At 37.8% G+C, this 21,547-nt stretch overlaps 1 protein-coding gene across 2 annotated transcripts; it reads left to right on the top strand.

Moving 5' to 3' along the window:
* The first annotated feature begins 13,409 nt into the window (after positions 1-13,409).
* On the top strand, positions 13,410-16,997 carry LOC143265908 (uncharacterized). 2 transcript variants are annotated; one of them, XM_076540566.1, is made up of 3 exons: positions 13,410-15,057; positions 16,388-16,684; positions 16,772-16,997. In XM_076540566.1, the coding sequence occupies exons 1-2, from the start codon at positions 15,006-15,008 to the stop codon at positions 16,624-16,626; spliced, it is 291 nt and encodes a 96-aa protein (XP_076396681.1). In that variant the 5' UTR covers positions 13,410-15,005; the 3' UTR covers positions 16,627-16,684; positions 16,772-16,997. The 2 variants fall into 2 exon arrangements, with proteins under 2 accessions (XP_076396681.1, XP_076396680.1); XM_076540565.1 differs by having other exon boundaries at positions 13,410-16,684.
* Positions 16,998-21,547: the final 4,550 nt, after the last annotated feature.

Consider the following 21,547-nt stretch of genomic DNA (forward strand, 5'->3'; position numbering starts at 1 on the left):
TGGTATGTTCCCTTTATATTACCAATACGACCGCTATGTATTTCATATGGAGGGGGCTCCATCAAAATCAAATCCTCTCCGAAGATGTGCCGTCTGCTCAGAAAATGAAAAACGTAAGGAAACAAGATTTTGGTGTACTCCCTGTGAAGTCGTACTTTGTGTGGTACCGTGCTTTGAAACATATTACACATACATAGCTTGAAATTTTGTAAACTATTTTCTTATTTTTCTTGTTTATTCTTGTTATTTTCAATTTTTCTTTATGTATTTTATTGTTTTTTCACAATTTTCAAGCCTTTAGTAAGAATAACATATTCAGAGACGAATTGTTAGTCTTTTTGACGAATAAAAATATAATCCTTCCTGGTTTTACGTAAAATGTATAATAGTACCATTTGCCCTGCGTTCGACGTGTATATGTTACGGTGAAAGACCGAAATCTGGTGAATGTCGACATTCACATAGTCGCTTGGTGTATGTCCGAAATATTTGCTCAATACCCTTATGTCGGACTTACACCGGTGAATGTCGACATTCACCATGCACTAATGGTGAATGTTAAACATGTCGGAGATTTATATTTTCTTCTCCGTAATTCAGTCGCTATAAAACGTCACAAGGGTCACGAAACTTTTTCGCCTCTGTTTCTGAGAGGAGAGACCAAGAATTTAAAACACATAATACATTCTAAGCATACGTGTTCTTCCTCCGTGGCCTATTCTGGCGTGAGTTTCGTGTAGTATACTGAACAATTTTTCATTGGTAACATAATACTGTATATTCGTTTCCCCTGATTTTAATGGTACAATTAATTTCCTTTCATCATTAATTTTTAAAACGTCAAAACGTTTTAATCGTCTGTAATCCAAAGGTGTGTTACACTTAGTTTTAACAGAAACCAATTCAGAAAGTATTTTAGAGTACTTTTCTTGAGAAAAATAAAAACAATTGTGTTGGAAAACCGGATTCAGATAATTCGGGATTAACTTTAAATAGTTAATTTTATTTCCGCACAAATATCTTACAACAGTTAACTAACGAGTTTATGAACTAGCACGGTTGAGTTGCGAATAAATTCTGACGAGACGGAGTAAAAATCGTGAAAAAGAAACCTTTTAGAAAAATGCTTATTGATTGAAACTATTTAACGAGGGTGGAGGAAAAGAACAGGGATTGGACAAAATATTGAAAGAAAGTGAATTTCGAGAGGTGGTAATTTATAGGTACTTGAGTGGACTAGGACTGATGACAGGAAGGGACCCAAGGTTAAGGACAAGGAAATAGGAACAGCATGGTAAAGAGAGTATTTTGCGAAGCATATGGTTGGGACCTCCAACAATATAGTTTGTATGAGAAATTTCCGTTATGCTATGTGCCTACGTGCCGAGATGCTCGCCCCGAAATCCTTGAAATCAGCGCTAATCCTAGAAAAGGACAGAGATACTATTTATTTCTATGTACGGCATTATTAGACATTAAATTAATTAATTAACTAAATCAAGTAATATACGTAAAATCAACCAAAACTATACTATTCATAGCCGTAACCAAAATTATTTCCGTCAACTAAAAAGCTGTAAATCGGAATAGATTCGGCTCACGTAGAATTTGTGCTCAGTTCATTAGAAAAGGACAGAAAATATATTTTTCGCTAAAACACCATTGTACTATTATTATATTTTAATATCAAAATGTTAGCCATTAATTAAAGAGCGACATTAAAAATATAATTAAACCAAGCAGGTCCACGATCTTACTCTTCGACTAACAGTGATGAACTGATTTTTCTTAACACATTCACCCCCACACACCCTGATTCATTCTCACTCGGAATCATTCTTTCCTCGTCCAAACCGAATCGCTCTCGCTCTAAACCAATCATTCAACGATACACGCGTATTTCACAGGCATTCCTCGAACTCGGACACTCAACGCGACACTCGACTCGATGATCCAAACATCCTCTCGCAAACGCTACGCAGCATTCACTCGGACTCGGGCAAACAACTCATTCACACCTAAAATCTTAAGACTAGACTAAATACAATAATTTAGACAGGGACGTGGCGGTCGCTAAATCGACGCTACATCACCCCTGTTCTCTTACGCGATTTTTTGTTCGTTTATTACTGATTAATCTTTGCACTAATCGCGTTCCTTACTCCTTTTACGGAAGTAAGGATGTTTCAAGAGCCGAAAATGCCTTTCTTTTAAAAATGAAATAATGCTTGAAAAGAAAAACTGGAACTCGATTGATAAATGAAACTGCTCTGATCGCTAGACGAAATGCAAGTGATCGTCACTTTGAAAACCTTTTCACTCTGAATGTGTCTGTTCGCTATAGATTGTAATAGTAATATTCACAATTGTCTGAACTGAACTTGTTCTCTTATTAGTTTCTTGTAAACTGATTCATTTCTCTGTCCTGTCCAATCTGATTAGCGATTGAGCTTCCGGAAGTTGGTCTAGCATGAATGTCATCAAAGGTAACCAATCAAGTGGTTGTTTGACCTTTGAAAAGATATGACATTAGTTTTGAACAGCCGTAGACACTTCCATTGTATGCCCGCCATAAATCCTGCTGCTGTGGTGCACGTGGTAACTAGTATATGGTTCAAGCCCGATACATTGGGAACCCACGTCCTTGAAGTATGCTTAATGAGAAGACCTCTTGATAGGTCTCATCTCTGACTTCGCAGAAAGCACCACAGGAGGTTTGGTGAAGACACGGGACAGAGATTCAGAGATGGTGCAAGTCAGTTCAGAACTGCGAGTATCAATTTCTACATACGACAGAGATTAAATAAATAAAAAACATGAGTGGACTGTATTTCATGTTAAAACTATATATTTATAGCTCCACGGAACAACCCCCCTGCCAGTGTTTGACAACATCACGATAATTGCAATCTATCCGGGAAACGAACTCTTCGCCCGGATCGCGTAACGCAATTTCCCGCATTCGGTGTCACCAAGATGGACGGAGGCCGAGGCGGCAGCGCCGAACTCTCGGTCGGTACAGGTGGTGAAGATGAAGGGCCTGATGAAAGGGCAGGTGACACTGGCCGCGTCGCTTCCTGCGAAGTTGGAAATGTCTCCTCATCAGCCAGCAGGTATGCTGGTTTTAGTCGGTCGATGGTGACCGTGGACGATTTCCCTCGGATGTCCAAGGTGAAAGTGCGAGTAAGGGGGCTGCAAAATGCCTCGGACAGTGTCGTTCCGCAGGAACACATGCTCCGCCGTTGCGAGGTCCCTGTAAACAAAAATTTTCTTCGCAGCGTGGTTGCTGCCAGATGTTAGAGCCAGGGTCGCGAAATGCTCGCGCAGCTTCCCTACGAAGTCTTTCGGCGGTTCCGGGTCCCGGTTCCTAGGTGCCAGAAACTCCCCTGGTAAACGTAGCGTTTCGCCGTAGACCAGCTCTGCTGCGGTGGACTGCAAATCCTCCCTCCAGGCTGCGCAAATGCCCAGCAAGATAGTCGGGAGCACCTCTGTCCATTTAGAGTTTTGATGGCAGCGGATTGTCGCCTTGAATTGCCGGTGGAATCTTTCCACCAAACCGTTGGCTGCCGGGTGGTAGGCCGTTGTACGCCAATGAGTTGTTCCTGTTAACTTAGATAATTCACGAAACAAATGGCTCTCAAACTGTCTGCCCTGATCCGTTGTTACGCGCAACGGAGTTCCGAAACGCGCGATCCAACCGTCATAAAACGCGCGTGCTACGGTCGAGGCTTCCTGGTCCCTAAGTGGCAAGGCCTCAGGCCAACGCGTATATCGATCAACGCACGTTAAGCAGTACAGTACAGTATTGCCTCGAAACAAGTACAGTATTCACTCCGTAAATGTTACTTTTGCCGGTCTTGATTGTAACATTTACGGTAGAGGTCCTACATTTTTTGTAGTGTGCTGAACGTAGAAAGAGACAGCGATACAAAAGACAAGGAGGGATAGAATTTTGAGCGTTCGGCAAACATGAAAGACTCGTGCGTATTCTGTCTTTTAAATTTAAAAATTAAAATTCTTTATTTTTGGTTTTTCGTCAATGGAACTTTTACCATCGTATTTGTCTCGTTTTTCTGATTAAAATGACACCAAACATGATATGATTACGATCGTAATTACTTCTGTAACAAGCCATAAAAGTTTGGGATGTAACATTTACGGTAGAGGTGCGAATTCCTTCTAAAGGCTTGCTATACAAGTAATTATGATTTTAATTATACCGTGTTTGGTACCATTTTAATCAGAAAAACGAGACGAATACGATAATCAAAGTTTCATTCGCGAAAAACCAAAAATAAAGAATTTTGATTTTTAAATTTAAAAGACAGAACACGCACGAGTCTTTCATGTTTGCCGAACGCTTCAACCTTCTGCCTCTCTTTCTTTTCCATTCGCCGTCCTCTTTTATGTTAAAAACTTTAATCACTCGTTACACACGCAATTGTTAACGTAATTATATCATGTTTGGCGTCATTTTAATCAGGAAATCTAGACAAAAAGAACAGTAAAAGTTTCATGAAAAAATAGTAAGAAATAAGAAAGTTACAATCTTTTCCTTTGCTTGCATTAGTATGTGTCTCACCGATATTCGATCCTCGTCGTTTCGGCGATTGATTGTGTTTCATTCTTGACTGATTTCAAGGGGGATCCCCCCAGTAGTGGGGATAGAATTTTAACATTTACGGTAGAGATCTTTTTAACATTTACGGAGTGAATACTGTAACACGTTTGGGATCGGCCAGTTGCTTATTTCGAGGGTGGTATGCTATTCGGCATGCCTTTGTTCCCGAGCGCGCTGATGGTAGCGGTAAGCTATAAAGTAATCGGTCGAGCAGCGATGTTATTCTTTAGACAAGGACAGAACATAGCATGCTTTCCCTTTTTAATAATAGTAACATTTCTTGAATGGAACATGTACATAATACATACATATTGCCTCGAAACAGGCAACAGTTTCGAACCTCGAAATTAGCAACTGGCCGGTCCCGAGCGAGTTGCTTATTACGAATCAATATAGAATCATTTTTTTACAATTATGTGAATATCAGCATACAGCTACATATGTATGTGTTATGTTATTATTGTGTATTGTATATGTATAATTCATATAGTATTATTATATTGTATATTCTATATACTGCATTACACTTAAATAATGTTTCGTTTGATTGTTAAATAGATTTATTAAAATTATTAACTAGCCATTACAATTAAAAAAAAAAACAAACCAGCACTATAATTTCACAAAATATATTTTTCGTAATACTCCAAAATCGCTATGTGTTAGAGTGCGAAAGCAATACATTTATTACACTTAAATAATTTTTCCTCTAATTTTTTTTTATTTCTGTTATATAAATTAACTAAAATTATAGGTAAAAATATACCTGAAATTATTGATCATTGTCAACCACTAGATTTAAAAAAAAAAAGCGTATTGATATAATATAATTTCGGAGAATATACTTTTCATAATACGACAGAATCGCCATGCATCAGAGTGAGAAAACAATATATATGTTTTGTCCTCTTTCCACTATACTGTTCAGTCGACCGTGAAAATTTATGACTTCTTCGGTTTCGCGGACCTCTCACTCCTTCTCGGATCTCTCACTCGGCGGCGGACTTCAATTAAAGAAGTAGGGATAAAAATTTGCTAATTTCGAGGCTCAAAACTGTTGCTTGTTTCGAGGCAATACTGTATAAGGTATCCGAATTAATGAATTGAAATTATATTACATTTTATTAAGAGATGAACAGTCCACGGATCGCGGTTTCGTTCTCGATCGCGAGGCATATGTCACGAACGGTTGCCATCCAACGATGATTTGTTGAACGACTGCGGCGTCGATCGATAGTCGTCGTTTGTTGTCGAAAGAAACGTGTCGAAATAAAATGTGTTGTTGTTTCTAATCAGCAATTCTCTTTTTTTGCTTTCTAGACAGTACAGTTAAAATTATTCATGAATTTTCATTCACATGTTTTCATTCGGTCTATTTACGTGTCGGACTCGCAATGACTAATTACTGAAGGGTGACAGGGAAAAATGATAATGAAAGTTAATAATCAAAGATGACAATGATAGGTGATAGTTGTTAGATAAAATAATTTTCGGAAAAAAAATACACCGACTTCGAAATGCACTAAAAAGTATAAAATAATTTCTATTTCCTAATGAAGTAATTTCTATTTCATTCAATCATACAATTACGTAACAGATATGAATGAAACCTATTTACCCGTTAGGTAGTATATTAAATACATTTCAACCTTTTCGGAGGCGGCGCAAAATTAAAAGATTTTCTTGAACATGTTAACCTTTGGTCAGCCGAACATAGGCAAAGCTTGTATAGCTTTTTTTTTCATAGACATATAACTCGACAGCACGCCGCGAAGTAGGTGTTAGTGCGTATAGAAGTTAACTACGGTCTCTTTAAATTTAGAGAGTATGCGACGGAAAGACTCGATCGTCGCATATACTATAAAGATAGAGCCCATCTGCCGCAATTTTGGTAATTCCCGCGTCGTGGGCTCCGTTTATAGGTTCTTAGATCCATGGCCTCCACATGGGAACGAAGTCGATTCAATTTCATTTATGTCAGAAATGTTGCAAGATGAAGATGCAGTCGTTACATTTACGTATATTACCAGATATATCTATAATGGTTCGTATTCTTTCTCAGGATTTATTAATTTCCAATACACCATATCACAATCAACTGGTTATTGGTAGCAACGTTTACTGAGTTATTTTTAATTTTGCGCCGCCTCCGAAAAGGTTGAAATGTATTTAATATACTACCTAACGAGTAAATAGGTTTCATTCATATCTGTTATGTAATTGTATGGTTGAATGAAATAGAAATTACTTCATTAGGAAATAGAAATTATTTTATACTTTTTAGTGCATTTCGAAATCGGCGTATTTTTTTTCTTAAAATTATTTTATTTCACGCTTTTTAGTGGAATGGGGAGAATTGTATAGGATACTGTGAGACATTTCTTACATAACAATACCAAAGAATAGGATTTTGCAATAACAATAGTTATTATACATGTATACTGATTTTCGGCCGATAAGACGTGTTTGTAGAAACAGTAGAAAATCGGCGACTGCATGTTGACTCATACACCACCAGAGACACGAAGGCATACGCAGAATTCAATATATTAGTAACAATAGGTTTTCGCTAATAACTCGAAAACTAAAGCTTCCCCTTAATTGCGAATAAGGAAAAAGTTGTTCAGAATCGTGCCCCTGATAACATATTAAAAGGACATTAAAATCGTCCAAAGTTAATTTCAAAACTTTTCAACAATTTTTCGCTAATATCTCGAAAACTAAAGCTTTCCGCGAAATTTTTATATGAACAAAATTGTTCAGAATCATGTCCGTGATAAGATATTAAAAGCGCACTAAAATCGAGAAAAGTTGCCGGTTTTTTTGCAATAACAACACTTTGCAATTAAAAAATGAAAAATTTTTTGATAATGGTACCAATGGGGAGTCAGAATCTACCAGATGCAAAAGGTTTCGTTCCGATCGGTCCATCCAGCTAGGCGTAATCGGCGGGCACACATAGAAAATAATAATAATAAAAAAAAAAAAAAGAAAAAAAAAATATACTGATCGAATTGAGTAACCTCCTCCTTTTTCGAAGTCGGTTAAAAACCGGCGAACGTGCATAGAAAAAAAATCAGGGACACTCTTTCAGGGACAAGTACAAACTAATTACATCATGATTGAGGGTGCTTCATCCATTTATTCTTTGTTAACTTTCTTTGCAAAAATTTACTGCACATGTGTATCTCTTACGGTTTAGGACTGCGCAAGGGTGAAAGTATCCGTAAAATAATAGCAGATCCTGCGCAACAAATTTTCTAACGAATCAAATTGATGCATTTTTAGAACGATACGGAGACTGTACCAGGCAATGGGAATAATACACCAACGTCAACGTGAACTCATCTTGCTGTATAGGTCGCGTGTTAGAGCGGTAAAGCTTAGTTAGCGTTTTGGTACAGTGCATTGTAATTGCCCCTTCTTGTCTTTCCCGCGCATAGCACGGGGCGTTCCACTAACATTAATAACAATAGTTTTTCGCTAATATCACGAAAACTAGAGTTTTCCATCAATTATGCATAAGGAGAAACTCGTTCAGAATCATGCCACTAATAACGTATTAGAAGGACATTAAAATCGTTCGAAGTTGGTTTCAAAAGTTAACAACAATTTTCGCTAATATCTCGAAAACAAAAGCTTTCCGCGAAATTTGTATATGAACAAAATTGTACAGAATCATGTCCGCGATAAGATATTAAAAGCGCACTAAAATCGAGAAAAGTTTATTTTAAAAGTTGCCGGTTGTTTTGCAATAACAACACTTTGCAATTAAAAAATGAAAAATTTTTTGATAATGGTACCAATGGGGAGTCAGCACCTACTATATGCAAAAGGTTTCATTCCGACCGGTCCATCCAGCTAGGCGTAATGCGCGAACATACATAGAAAAAAAAAAAATACTGATCGAATTGAGTAACTTCCTCCTTTTTCGAAGTCGGTTAAAAACAGAGACACTGCGGTCGTGGCAGTCGGCAAAGATCAAAAGTCTGTTCGATTGTTTGTAATATTTGAGCATTGCTAATTTTTTTTAATTTTTCATCCATTTTTTTATATAACTTTCCCCATCATATTCGTGACATGTTCCTGATTAAAATGAGACCAAACACAATGTAATTTGAGTTATATTTACTTGCAATATCTTATTGAAGTAAATTCATCGATGTACGCGTGACATTTGAAATAACAAGTAAATATGTCCCGAAGTACGTCGTGTTTGGTTCCATTTTAATGAGCAAAATGTTAGAAATATGATGGAAAAAATTTCAAAAAAAAAAATCGAAAATAAAAAAGTTTTATTCTTACATTAGAAGTGTCCTTCTAGTAGGCCACTGTTTGTTTACGTTCGGTCTCCTTCGCTCGAAATGTAGTACCTTTACGTTATACGCAAACGGCGACCATGTTATTTTTCTCTTCTGTCCTTTTCTACGTTCGGCAAAACATCAATCAATGTAGGACCTGTACGATATACGCAAAACCTCAGACCCGAAAGATTTGCGTATATAGAATATTCACTGTACTTGGTCAGGGTAAATAACAACTAATTGGTTTTTTTCCTATTTGAAAGTAATGAAGAACTTAATACTTTTCTTAACTTTTTAATTCGTTATTCGATTTAACTTCCAACTAATGACGTCCTGTTATATCGGCGCGGTATCGATACGCTTGTTTACAACCACGTTCGGCCGTCATACTCGAAGCTGTTACTCACGCTGTTGACTTCCCAGTCCATACACGTTCTCATTAGCCAGTGTTTTTTAGTAACTCGAAAATGAAGCCTTAACCAATATTTTGGCAAAGGAAAAAGTTTTTCAGAACCGTCTCGCCTACTACTTTTTGTTGGCTCTTACACTAGTTCTGGAGGCACTCAGTATATACTGCGTATTAAAAATTTCGATGTACTGTTATGATATGACACATTACCATCGATGTCTCATCCTCCATAGTCATCGTATATTTTCAAAGGGCACCGATAACCGGAACCAACACCGTCGTCATCCTCCATGCATCACAACCGCCCTATCAACCTAAGCGTCATAGTTTGTATTTCAAAGGGCATAAAAACCCCAGACATTTCCCCAAAACAGTTCAGTTATCCTGAGTCTGTCCATCTTTACCACAGTGCTCTGTACGTGATCCCGGACCTTTTGAATAAACCTTGAAAGTAGTAATTTTAGTAGTGTTTGATTACGTCTCCTTGCTGCGGCTTAACAGTACTGCATTTTTTTTCACAAACGTACCCCCTGATGAATCTGCGATTGATTTTTAAAATCATATATGTAGAATACCTTGAAAAATTATGATTATTATCAAAAACATTCATGTGCAGGGATAGATGGACCGCTAAATGGACCGCACAATATAATTGGATTTTGGGGGTGAAAAATATTTCTTAATTTGTTTTTTAATCCAGGTTTTACGTCGCATCTACCTTCACGTCATTAGCGACAATTTCTTAATTTTATTAGATGACTGAAGTTGTTCGGTAATCGGTGAACTGGACTCGTGGAAACAGGGGGGTTTAAATAACCCGTCCGAATGAATTTTACACAGTTTATTCAATAAAGTACACAAAACGAAATTGACACACTACACGCACACTTAGACGACGACGATAATAAGAACAAGAAAAATTATAAGAAAAGAGTTCGCGTTCGCGCACCGTGCTGTGCTGGTTTATTGTTCTATTTGCGAGAGTCGGGTGATCACCTGAAATCGAGAATCCGCGGTAAGTGTCGACGTCACGGCCCAATCAGCTGCCGCTTATCAGGCGTGACAACGACGGGAACCAATAAATTTTATCGGTTACGGGGGGTCTCGGTGTCTCTCGATCCTTCGAGAACGCACCGAAAGAGATCTTCCGGTGCGTTCAGGAAGACGAGAGACAGGGAACTTCACGGTTAAGATTTTGAATTCAGGGATCGCCCGTTGCTACTTGCCTAGATAGGGATCAAAAGTAAAACTGCTAAAGTATACCCAATTAGAGAAAAAAGTGAAGTTTATGCTTATTTCGTAACTTACACAAATTAATTAGAAAATTTTATTGGAAATAAAATAAAACGATTACAATGCGATAACCAAGTAGAATTTTAAAATAAAGATATGTATAATTTTGCTAAAAAAAAGGCAATTTACATTGAATTGTATCCTTCATATATCCACGAGTTAAGCGAGGCTGCAGAAAGATACGATAGGTCGGTAATGGATCGGGGGTTCGGGCCGGAGGTGGCTCCCCACAAAACCGAGGTGATGGCCTTCTGCCACGCATGTGGGGAGACACCTCCGGCCGGAGCTCTGATCCGGGTTAACGGGGTCGATGTTCCCAGATCGGGTCCGAGATGCGCTATCTCGGGCTCCGATTGGGTAGCCGCTGGAGTTTCGATGACCACTTCGACGCTCTGGCCCCCAGGTTGGGCCGCGTGGCAGACGCGTTGGCGCATCTTTTACACAACCTGAGGGGTCCAAGTGAGAAGGTTCGCCGACTTTACATAGGGGTTGTGCGGAGTATGGCCCTGTACGGTGCCCCAGTTTGGGGTGTTGTGCGGCGTATGGAACGGCGACTGGCGACCAGGGTGGTTATGGGGTACCGCACGATCTCCTGGGAGTCGGCGATGATTCTGGCGGGCGTAATCCCCTGGAAATACCAGAGAGAGGTGGAGGCGGAGGTGTACCGTCACCGATGCGCCCTCCGTCTGGACGAGGAAGTTCAGGGTGGCCCGCCGGAGCCAGGCGTCGAGGAGGTCAGGCTCCAGGCCCGCTGTGTCGCTGTCTCCCACTGGCGCGCGGAGCTTATCGCCAGCGGGGCCGCGGAGAAGCGCGCGGTCGGGGCGATCCTTCCACAAATGGAGCAGTGGATGGATCGCGGCCACGGGCGACTCTCGTTCCGGATCACGCAGGTGCTGACCGGGGACGGGAGCTTCGGTTGGTACCGGCGCTGGATCGGCAGGGAACGATCGCCGGGGTGTCATGAATGTGGAGTGAATGTGACGGACACCGCTCAGCATACGCTGGGCGAGTGTCCGGCGTTTGCGTGGCCTCGTCACTTTTTACAGTGCAAGGTAGGTGTGGATATGAGCGTGGGTACGCTTGTGGAGAGAATGTTGAAGAGTGAAAGGGAATGGAGTGCTGTGGCCTCTTTTTGTGAGACAGTGAGCTTTCACAAAGAGAAGGCGGAACGTGAGAGGGAGCGGCGCGGGGAGGTCGCGGTTAGAAGGAGACGCAGGCCGGGAAATTCGGTTTCGGCTGCTCGGCCTCTATCCTGAGGTTAGTGGGGCGGCGCGGCCTCCCCGCGTCGCACAGTGGCGAAAAACGGCGAAAACGTGGACAAAACTAATATCTTCGATTCTGAGATAAATTATTTAAATGTTTTTCGATAAAATGATTATATTAGTGTTACAAATTAGTTTTTTGTGTTAAAAATCGAATTTTGATTTGTTAGTTAACTAATACGGTTAGTTAACTAGTACGTATGAATTTTTATCTCGGAAACTATTTATCGAAATTAATTAAATCTTTTTTCATTTTAAACTTGAATGTTTTAACTATCATAATAATATTTTTTTCATTAGCAAATTCATGTTTATTATCACAAATTGCCAATAAATTTTTATTTTTTTAATTTTTTAATAACGTTTAAATATCTAATATGTAATATATATATATGGGTGTGGATATTGAAATCTCACCTACAAAACAAGACTTTTTGCAACGGTCAGCGACGACATATTTGAAAAACGTTCGAAACCGCTGTTGTCACGTATGATAATAGGGCGCGCGCGTGAACATAAATGTGAATAACTCAGAAAACCGCAAATTACCGCAAGATATCGTTACAGATGCTTGTTCGGGAAGCTTCCAGCTATCATTTAAGCCTATTTGGTAGGTGAACCGAGGTGGAGTTCACAACTTTTCCCTTACATAAACATTAAGTACGTTTATGGTTTATATCTCCTTTTTCAGTTTATATGAGTGTTAAAGATAAACCTTTTGATGTGCAACCTACATAATTATTATACTAAAGTACCATAAGAAATGCCAATAAAAGTAGATGAATATAATAGTTAAATAATAATTAAGCAGTATTATGTTAAATTTTGTTAACTGTGAAACGTCCGGGACTGCTGTTGTTGCGCGCGTTAATAGGGTGCGCGCATGGACAAAAATGGGAATAACTCATAAGACCGCAAATTACCGCAAGATATTGTTATAGATCCTTGTTCGGGAAGCTTCCAGCTTTCATTTAAGCCTATTTGGTAGGTGAACCGAGGTGAAGATCACAACTTTTACCTTACACAAACATTAAATATGACTATGGTTTATATGTCTTTCTATATCACTGTTAAAAATAAACATTTTGTTGTGCAACTTACATAATTATAATGTTAAAGTATCATATAAACAGCCGATAATAGTGGATGAACATAATATTTAAAAAATAATGAACAGCATTATGTTAAACTTTACCCGGAAAAATTGACTTTAAAAAATGTTCAACTTTGGAGGCTCATATTTTCGAAATCGTAATAATAAAGTCATAAAAACTGTGAAAACAGTATGCACAGATTCTTTATAAACTAGTTCCATTAAACGGATTTCAAGAATTGCGATTTTCATTTTTTAACTTTTGTCCACATTTTCGCCGTTTTTCGCCACTGTGCGTCGCCCGCGGTTCTTCAGACCGCATTGTTTGATTGGGTGGGAGAAATTGAGCGGGAGTGAATGGGATTGTGTGTGTGTGTGAGGAATGAACGTGTGTGTGTGTGAATGGATTGTTTGTAAGTATGTTTCAACGAAGCTTATCTAAGACTGAGTATATTTCAGCGATGGTAGTTTTAAGACTGACTAGTTGCCTCTAAAAAGCCAGAAAAGAAAGCGATGGAGGAAGTTCAGGACGTGAAGGCGTTACCAAAAGGACCAATCAGGACAGATTGTTATTTGTAAAAAACAGTGATTGGTGAGATGGTTCAGCGAATGAGATTGTAAGATTCTAGGCTTCACTCCAGGGTTGTAAATAACGTTTCGTTAATAAGGTGACCCAAACAGTTAAGTGATTTGGGTCTTTCAAAAGAACTAAGTAATGGGACACATTGCGAGACTGCTGAATGACCGAGTCAGAGTGCCTGGTCCGCCGAGTATGCAAGGATTTTCGTAAACACTGCACACAGCAAGGGTGCACAGTTTAGGACCATGGAAATAAACTTCTTTAAGGAAAGATATATTGGCGTTAGAAAGATGTACTTTTCTGACCTGTTAGAAGGCTATTGACAATAGTTAAGAACGTCAAGTTGTGGAGACGTTCATGTGGTCTTACAGATCCGTTCAAAGCTGTAAGAATGAAGCGTTTTTGGGTTTGAAAGAATACCCATAAATTTTAAGCTAATTATATTCCGAGCAACTCGGAACATTATATGCTGTTCGATTTTTACGTTAGACATTTTTCCGGCAGAATGCAGTTGCACGTGTTCACTAAATAACGCAATACTTCCAAATGGTATGACCAATTCAATCGAAATTGGCAACATGGATAGAGGAGGTATGTGGGATGATGCCACAGACAACAGTTGCTGCCAATTCCATTGTTTTTTCAAGCTACAGACCTAGTCTCGTTACTTTTGTGTCACACCTCGTATTATTATTGTAATATTATTGTAGTGTGAGAGTCGTGAGTGCTGTTTATAGTATGTGTGTGAGAGGTGTGGTGACGGAGCTATCGTCCTCCCCGGCGACAGCTGCCGTCCCAACAATTTTCGGGATTTGGCGGCCTTCCGTCCGGGGTCCCGAATGCCCCGTTTGACGGGGTCCGCCATGGCCGCAGGTGTCACAGGTCGGGGGACCCGGGGCACCATTGCACGCGGCCGAGGGGTGAGCCGACGGCGACCGTGGTGGCGAGGTCGGCTCAATAGAGGTTGGGATATTGTTTGAGAGGGAGCTTCACGAGGAGAGCGCCTTTTGTGCAAAACGGGGTGGAGTCACGGAGCCGGAGGAGGATCCCGTGACTTCAAAACGTTTCGATGACTCTGTGGGCCTGTTCTGTCCCGCTAACCCTGCATCGTACGCCTCAGTCCTACAGATGGGGGTGGGGGTGACAATTGACGCTGTCCATGCCCTGCCTGTAGTCCTGCCAGTTTCGTCGCAGGAAAATTCCACCACGTCTAACATTCGGCCAACCTGACCCGCTTGCTCATCCCTGAGCAAAATAATCTATTTCGGTTTCTAGAACATAAACAGAAACACACACCATTGACATACAAATCTTTCAAATAAATTAATTCTCAAGTAGCAAAACCCTTCTTAGCAATAATTAAATAAAGTTTATGATACCCATGTCCATTTAGTCACATCACAGTTGGACAGCAGAAAGACACAGCCTTCCCGTCTGAACGCGATGTCTGTGACTCCACAATTCGCTACGCCTATGGATCGAGTTTTCCCACCAAGTAAGAACTCCGCGCATCTCTCAATCCGGATTCAACCTCTTGTCTGTTTTCCTCAATCCATTATCTTCGACGCAGCGATGCGCACTGAAGTCGTTCCAACCCGTTGTCCTCCCAGTGATGACCGCATATATCATGTTATGCCGTGACCTCCATCACAGACATAACACCTAATTGTCCATCGGGTTGTGACCTCCACCACAACCACGATGACCAAGTTCCACCCAGTTGTGACCTCCATCACAACTGTAACAACCAGCTTCTTGTCATGTTATAACCTCCATCACAACACAACAGCCAGTTCCATGCCATGTTGTGACCTCCATCACAAACACAACAACCAATTTCTTTGCCGTGTTGTGACCTCCATCACAAACACAACAACCAACTCCTTTACCATGTTGTGACTTCCATCACAAACACAACAACCAACTCCTTGGCCATGTTGTGACCTCCATCACAAACACAACAACCAACTCCTTTGCCATGTTAACCCACCCTCTCCGCCGTACCAAATAAAGTCTCTTCCGGCAATATGGGTTCAATGCTAATTATTCCAAGTGTACCTTCTTCACAACAGGCCTCGGCCAACCTTTAGCCGCCTACCTGCTGCAGTGCCCTTTTCAACTCATTCCAACATACCTGGAACACTCCAAATCTCTTATTAAATAATCCTCTTTTCCTACCTGACTATACACGCACGCTGGGGTTTACCAACAAAACTAACTATTCTACAATTCTATTATTCAACAACCGCTACCCACGGTTTTATTCGATCGACGGCCACAACCGTTTTTGCTTGACGACCCCCTTCTCTCAGATCTTCCACTTCATAGCGATCATGATACAATACCGTAACAACCCGAAACGGCCCCTTAAAACGCGCATGAAATTTCCGACTGTCTCCTGTCGGCTGGTCAGCGGTAATTTCAATCAGCACAACATCCCCTTTTTGGAATTTCCTTGCCGCTCACCGTTGCCGATCATACCGCTCTTTCTGCTTACGTTGATCTTCCGTAATGTGTACCGATATTTTTCCCCGAAGCGCATTCAAATCCATACGTTCAATTCCATCCTGCACCTCTTTCAAAATCCATCCTTCTGCTGGATAACGCACCTTGCATCCAATTAACGCCTCCATTGGCGTCATTCCGATGCCTTTATTATGCGTCGTATTTAGAACGCACTGAATTCTTTTTACATCTTGATCCCATCGCTCAGGACTTTTCCCTGCCATAATTGCAGGAAGAAGACATGCAACATAATTGCATACAATTTTCAGGAGAAAACATAACAATAAAAGATATTATAGAATATTTATCTACATGTACAGCAGAAGAAAATACACATTTAAAAGAAGCTGAAAAAACTGCCGAAAGGAGACAGGATGAAGAAGAAGAAGAGGAAATAGAAACGAGAGAAAAACCAAATGGGGAAAAGGACAAAGAAAAAGACGAAGAGAATATTGAAGAAAGCGTGGGACGCGAAGGAGTACCATGTCATCGTGTTTATCTTACTCCAGATCAAAGAAAAAGAGCAGAGGATGCATTCAAATGTTTAGAGGAATTTTAAAATCAGTATTCCATTTCAGTACAATGCCATTTAAGAGGACTAAAATTATCAATTTTAGGTAAAACAATTTTTAATTTATGTAATTAAATATTAATGAATGCATCGTATTATTCTAAGTATGATTCAAAATAATTTTTTCTTTTAGGTAATGGACAACAATAAATTTATAAAGTCTTGACAGAAAAACGAAACCTATTCAAATATATGTATGTACATACGAGGTGTGACACAAAAGTAACGAGACTAGTCCAATAAATCATTGTACCTGCAGAATCCGTGACATTATCACCTTCAAAGTAGTCCCCTTCAGCATTCACACACTTATGCATTCGGCGCTGCTATTGCTGGTAACAATTCTGGAACGAGGTTTTTGGAAGTCCTTTCGGACGATTCTCCGTTTTTGCCTGAACCTCTTCAACTGAGGTGAAATGGGTTCCCTTTAAGCAAAATTTAACTTTAGGAAATAAAAAAAGTTGCATGAAGCCAAATCAGGCGAATAAGGAGGATTCCCTATCACTATAATAATTTTGCTGGTCAGAAACTGCTTGACAGATAGTGCCGTGTGAGCGGGTGCTTTGTCCCGGAGCAACAGCCATCCATCGCTTCACAACTGTGGCCTTTTTTTCCTAATTTTTTCACGAAGTCTTTTTAGTATTTCAATGTAATAGTGTTAGTTAACAGTCTGACCACTGGGAAACCACTCAATCATTACAATTCCATTAATGTCGAATTTTGATTTTGACATGCGTTCTTTTTTGGATTTTGGGGATCCTGAAGACTTCCATTGCATCGACTGGCGCTTACTTTGTGAGTCATAGGTAAAAATACATGTCTCATCACATGTTACAATAGATTTCAACAAATTTTACAAGAAACTTGATGTTTATTCGCTGTTCGGTTTTTACGTTAGACATTTTTCCGGCAGAATGCAGTTGCACGTGTTCACTAAATAACGCAATATTTCCAAATAGTATGACCGATTCAATCGAAATTGGCAACATGGATAGAGGAGGTATGTGGGATGATGCCACAAAAACAATTGCTGCTAATTCCATTGTTTTTTCAAGTTACAGACCTAGTCTCGTTATTTTTGTGTCACACCTCGTATAACAGATAATAAAATAAATTTTTAACTTTATTAAATTAAAAAATAATTATTTCTACTTCATTTGCAATTTTGAAGTTGTCCCTGTAAATTCATAAATCGTTTAATATCTGTAGTAGTTAATTGTGTAACGCCTCTGGAACCTAGATTCAGATAGTTACTAGCGCTAAGAAGGTAAAGAGCGGCTTTTACCAACTGAACGACTCGTTTTGGAAAATAACTAAATCTAAAGATTGTGGGATTCGTGTGGTGTGCGGTTAAGGAGTGAAATCCACAGGTCAATATCTTTCAACAATAAGGGTTTATTCAATAAAATAACGAAGATGATGAATTTAACAAATAACAAGTAACAAATAACAAAATATGAAAAGTATACTGGTTTGATTAAAGAAACTAGAATAAACTTGATATAATATTAATAAGAGAAATAACAGAACTTGGCAAATTGAGCAATACGTAATAGATAATTATGAATCTAACTAAATGACTCTCGCTAGGTAATACTTTATATTAGATCGTACCTAAGTCTGTTTTGGATGAAGCTAACTTCGCTTTTATATAATTAATTGAATTCGATATTCTATATTATTCAGTTCTCGTTTCGAACGCTATCGCAATTACAAAGTTTATATTGATTAATACTAATGGAAATGGGAGTATAGTTTTTAAAATATGATATTGAAAAACTACTTAATATAAATATAACACAACTAACACCATTGAAACTTTGAACAAATTTATTTTAAAAATATGAAACTGTAACTAGGAAGGAAACTTTAAGCAAGAACTCTTAATATGCGAATGCAATCTTGTAATCGATATGAGAACAGAGAAGAATTAATATTTTTGATATTATTTTATTTTAACATTTGAGGGTCTCGTTTAAACGAGCGGTATCGTATAGCTAGTAGATAAATATACAAACTTTATTACCGACATATTGACAAATTACCGACATACTTGTATATTTATTTTTGCTATTTTCAACACGCCCCCTCAAAAATAAATCTAGTGTATTTAACTGTTTTGGCATAATCAAATTAAGTTACTTATTAAAATAAGACTGTCCTTCCTAGTCTTACCTGGGAATTACATATGGCCCAACATTTGTTACAAAGAATCAGGAAAACCCAGAAAAACCTGATTAGACCATGTTCTTAAATTAATCTTCATTTACTATTATTTACAACAATTATTAACATTTTTACATAGAAATATATAAACACATACATATACTAAAAATTATAAAATTTATTCTAAACCCATTTGTTTTCTGAATTCTATGAATTTTGGTGCTGGTAAAGGCTTAGTCAATATATCTGCCAATTGATTACCTGTTGGAATAAATTCGAGTTTAATAACCTTTTTCTCAATTTGCTCTCTAGAGAAGTGATACTTTATATCAATGTGCTTCGTCTTTTTATGATTTGTTGGATTATTTGCAATACTAATACACCCATTGTTATCCTCATAAATTAGTATTGGATCTTTAATACTAATATTGATGCTAGCTGCTAAACTTTTTAACCATAAGGCTTCTTTTACACCTTCAAATAAAGCCATATATTCTGCTTCAGTTGATGAGGCAGCAACTGATAATTGTTTTCTAGTATTCCAGCAAATCACACACTTTTTGTATAATAGAAACAAATATCCTGTTGTACTTTTTCTGTCAGTAAAATTACTTCCACCCCAATCAGAATCCACATATCCTGTCAAAATATCTTTATAATCCCCTTGTTTATATGTTAATTTCAAATCTATTGTACCTTTTAAATATCTCAGAACCCCTTTTAAATATTGCCAAAGCATTTTATTATTTTTATTTGTATATCTACTCAAAATGTTTACTGAAATACTCAAATCTGGTCTTGTACAAAACATAACATACATTAAACATCCAATTAAATTTCTACATGGAGCATCATATTTTTCTTCTGAATTTAAAGCATTGTAATCTAATTTACTGGGTAAAGGTGTACCAATTGTATTACAATCCAACATTTTAAATTTTTCGAGTATTGTATTTATATATGCACTTTGATCTAAAGTAACTGTATTTACACTCCTCTGTACTCTTATTCCTAAAAATAATTTTACATCTTTTAAATCAGTGATATTAAATTTTCCTTCCACATAATTTTTAAAATTATTCATTGTGATCATATCGTAAGTTGCAATAATTAAATCATCTACATATAACACGACGTAAATATTTTTCTTTATATCTCCTCTATCTAACAAATATATACATTTATCCACTGCTGAATTTTTAAACCCTTTTTCTATCAATACCTTTTCAAATGTTTCATACCAGCATCTTGCTGCCTGTTTTAAACCATAAATTGCTTTATTTAGCTTACATACTTGATTTCCATTACTTTTAATTCCTTCAGGTACTTTCATATATATTTCCTCTTTTAAATTACCATTCAGAAATGCTGTTTTTACATCCATATGATGTACTAACAACTTAAATTGATTTGCAAATGCTAAAATAAATCTAAAACTGGTAATGCGTGCGACTGGGGCAAATGTTTCATCATAATCTATCATGTGTTTTTGGCTAAACCCCCTAGCAACTAAACGTGCCTTATATTTTACAGGTTTACCAAATTCATCATTTTTAATTGTAAAAATCCATTTACAGTCAACTATATTCATACTGCTTTGTTCTGGTACCAATGTCCAAGTTTCATTTTTTAATAATGAATTAATTTCGTCATTTATAGCAATTTCCCATTTTTCTCTGTCATCTCTATATTTTATCTCTTGAAAAGAATTTGGAATTTTATAAACTACAGATTGTGCACACATAAAATAATCATTGAATTCTAATTCTTCATAAGAAACAGGAGGTTTAGATTTTATTCTATCGCTTCTCCGTGGCTGTAATTCATTTAGTATTTTATCATCTGTATCATTACATATTGCTTTAATGGTTTTACTCAACTTATCTGTTCCACCTGTAAAATCATCCAAATTACCATCTAATTTTCTAATTTTGTATGGATTATGTACAGACTCATCTGATTTACTATCAGATTTATTTTCCAGAATATTATCTGATGTACTATTCACATCAGATTTTCGGGAGTTTACTAACTTTGACTCATTGTCAGATGCGTTAGTTTCTTTTATTTCTACTGATTTTGACCTTTTGTCAGATGCATCAGTTTCATCAATTTTAAAATTACCATCATTAATGTTTTCTAATCTCCCAATTGGACGAGATGTTAAATAATCATTTTCATCGACAACTACATCTCTTGCCATAATTAATTTTTCCGTCTGTACATCCCACACTTTGTAACCATTTGGACAATAACCAAGAAAAATACCTTTCCAGGATTTTGCATCAAATTTTGATTTCCTGGTTTTGTTTAAAACAAAAACTGTACTACCAAAAACTTTTAAAAATGTTAATTTAGGCTTTTTACTATGCCACAATTCATATGGTGTTTTATTAACTTTTAGAGCCTTAGTAGGAGTTATGTTTATTAAATAAGTTGCAGTTAATACTGCCTCTCCCCAAAATATTTTATTGAGTTTTGCACCGTTTAACATTGTACGAGCTTTTTCTACTATTGTTCTCATCATTCTTTCCGAAACACCATTTAATTGTGGAGTATGTGGAACAGTCAAGTGATAAGTTATCCCATTTTTAACACAATACTCCTTCATTTCATTTGATAGAAATTCCCTACCATTATCGCAATATAAATTTACCATTTTTAAATTAAAATGAGCAGTGCTCTTCGAAATGAAATCTTGAAATACAGTAAACACTTCTGATTTATATGTAAGTAAATATGT

Source organism: Megachile rotundata, chromosome 15 (genome assembly GCF_050947335.1).
Source record: "Megachile rotundata isolate GNS110a chromosome 15, iyMegRotu1, whole genome shotgun sequence".
NCBI classification, from domain to species: Eukaryota; Metazoa; Arthropoda; class Insecta; order Hymenoptera; family Megachilidae; genus Megachile; species Megachile rotundata.

Coding starts and splice junctions, on each gene's coding strand:
- LOC143265908 (XM_076540565.1), top strand. CDS start 16,309: ATGCAACATAATTGCATACAATTTTCAGGAGAAAACATAACAATAAAA.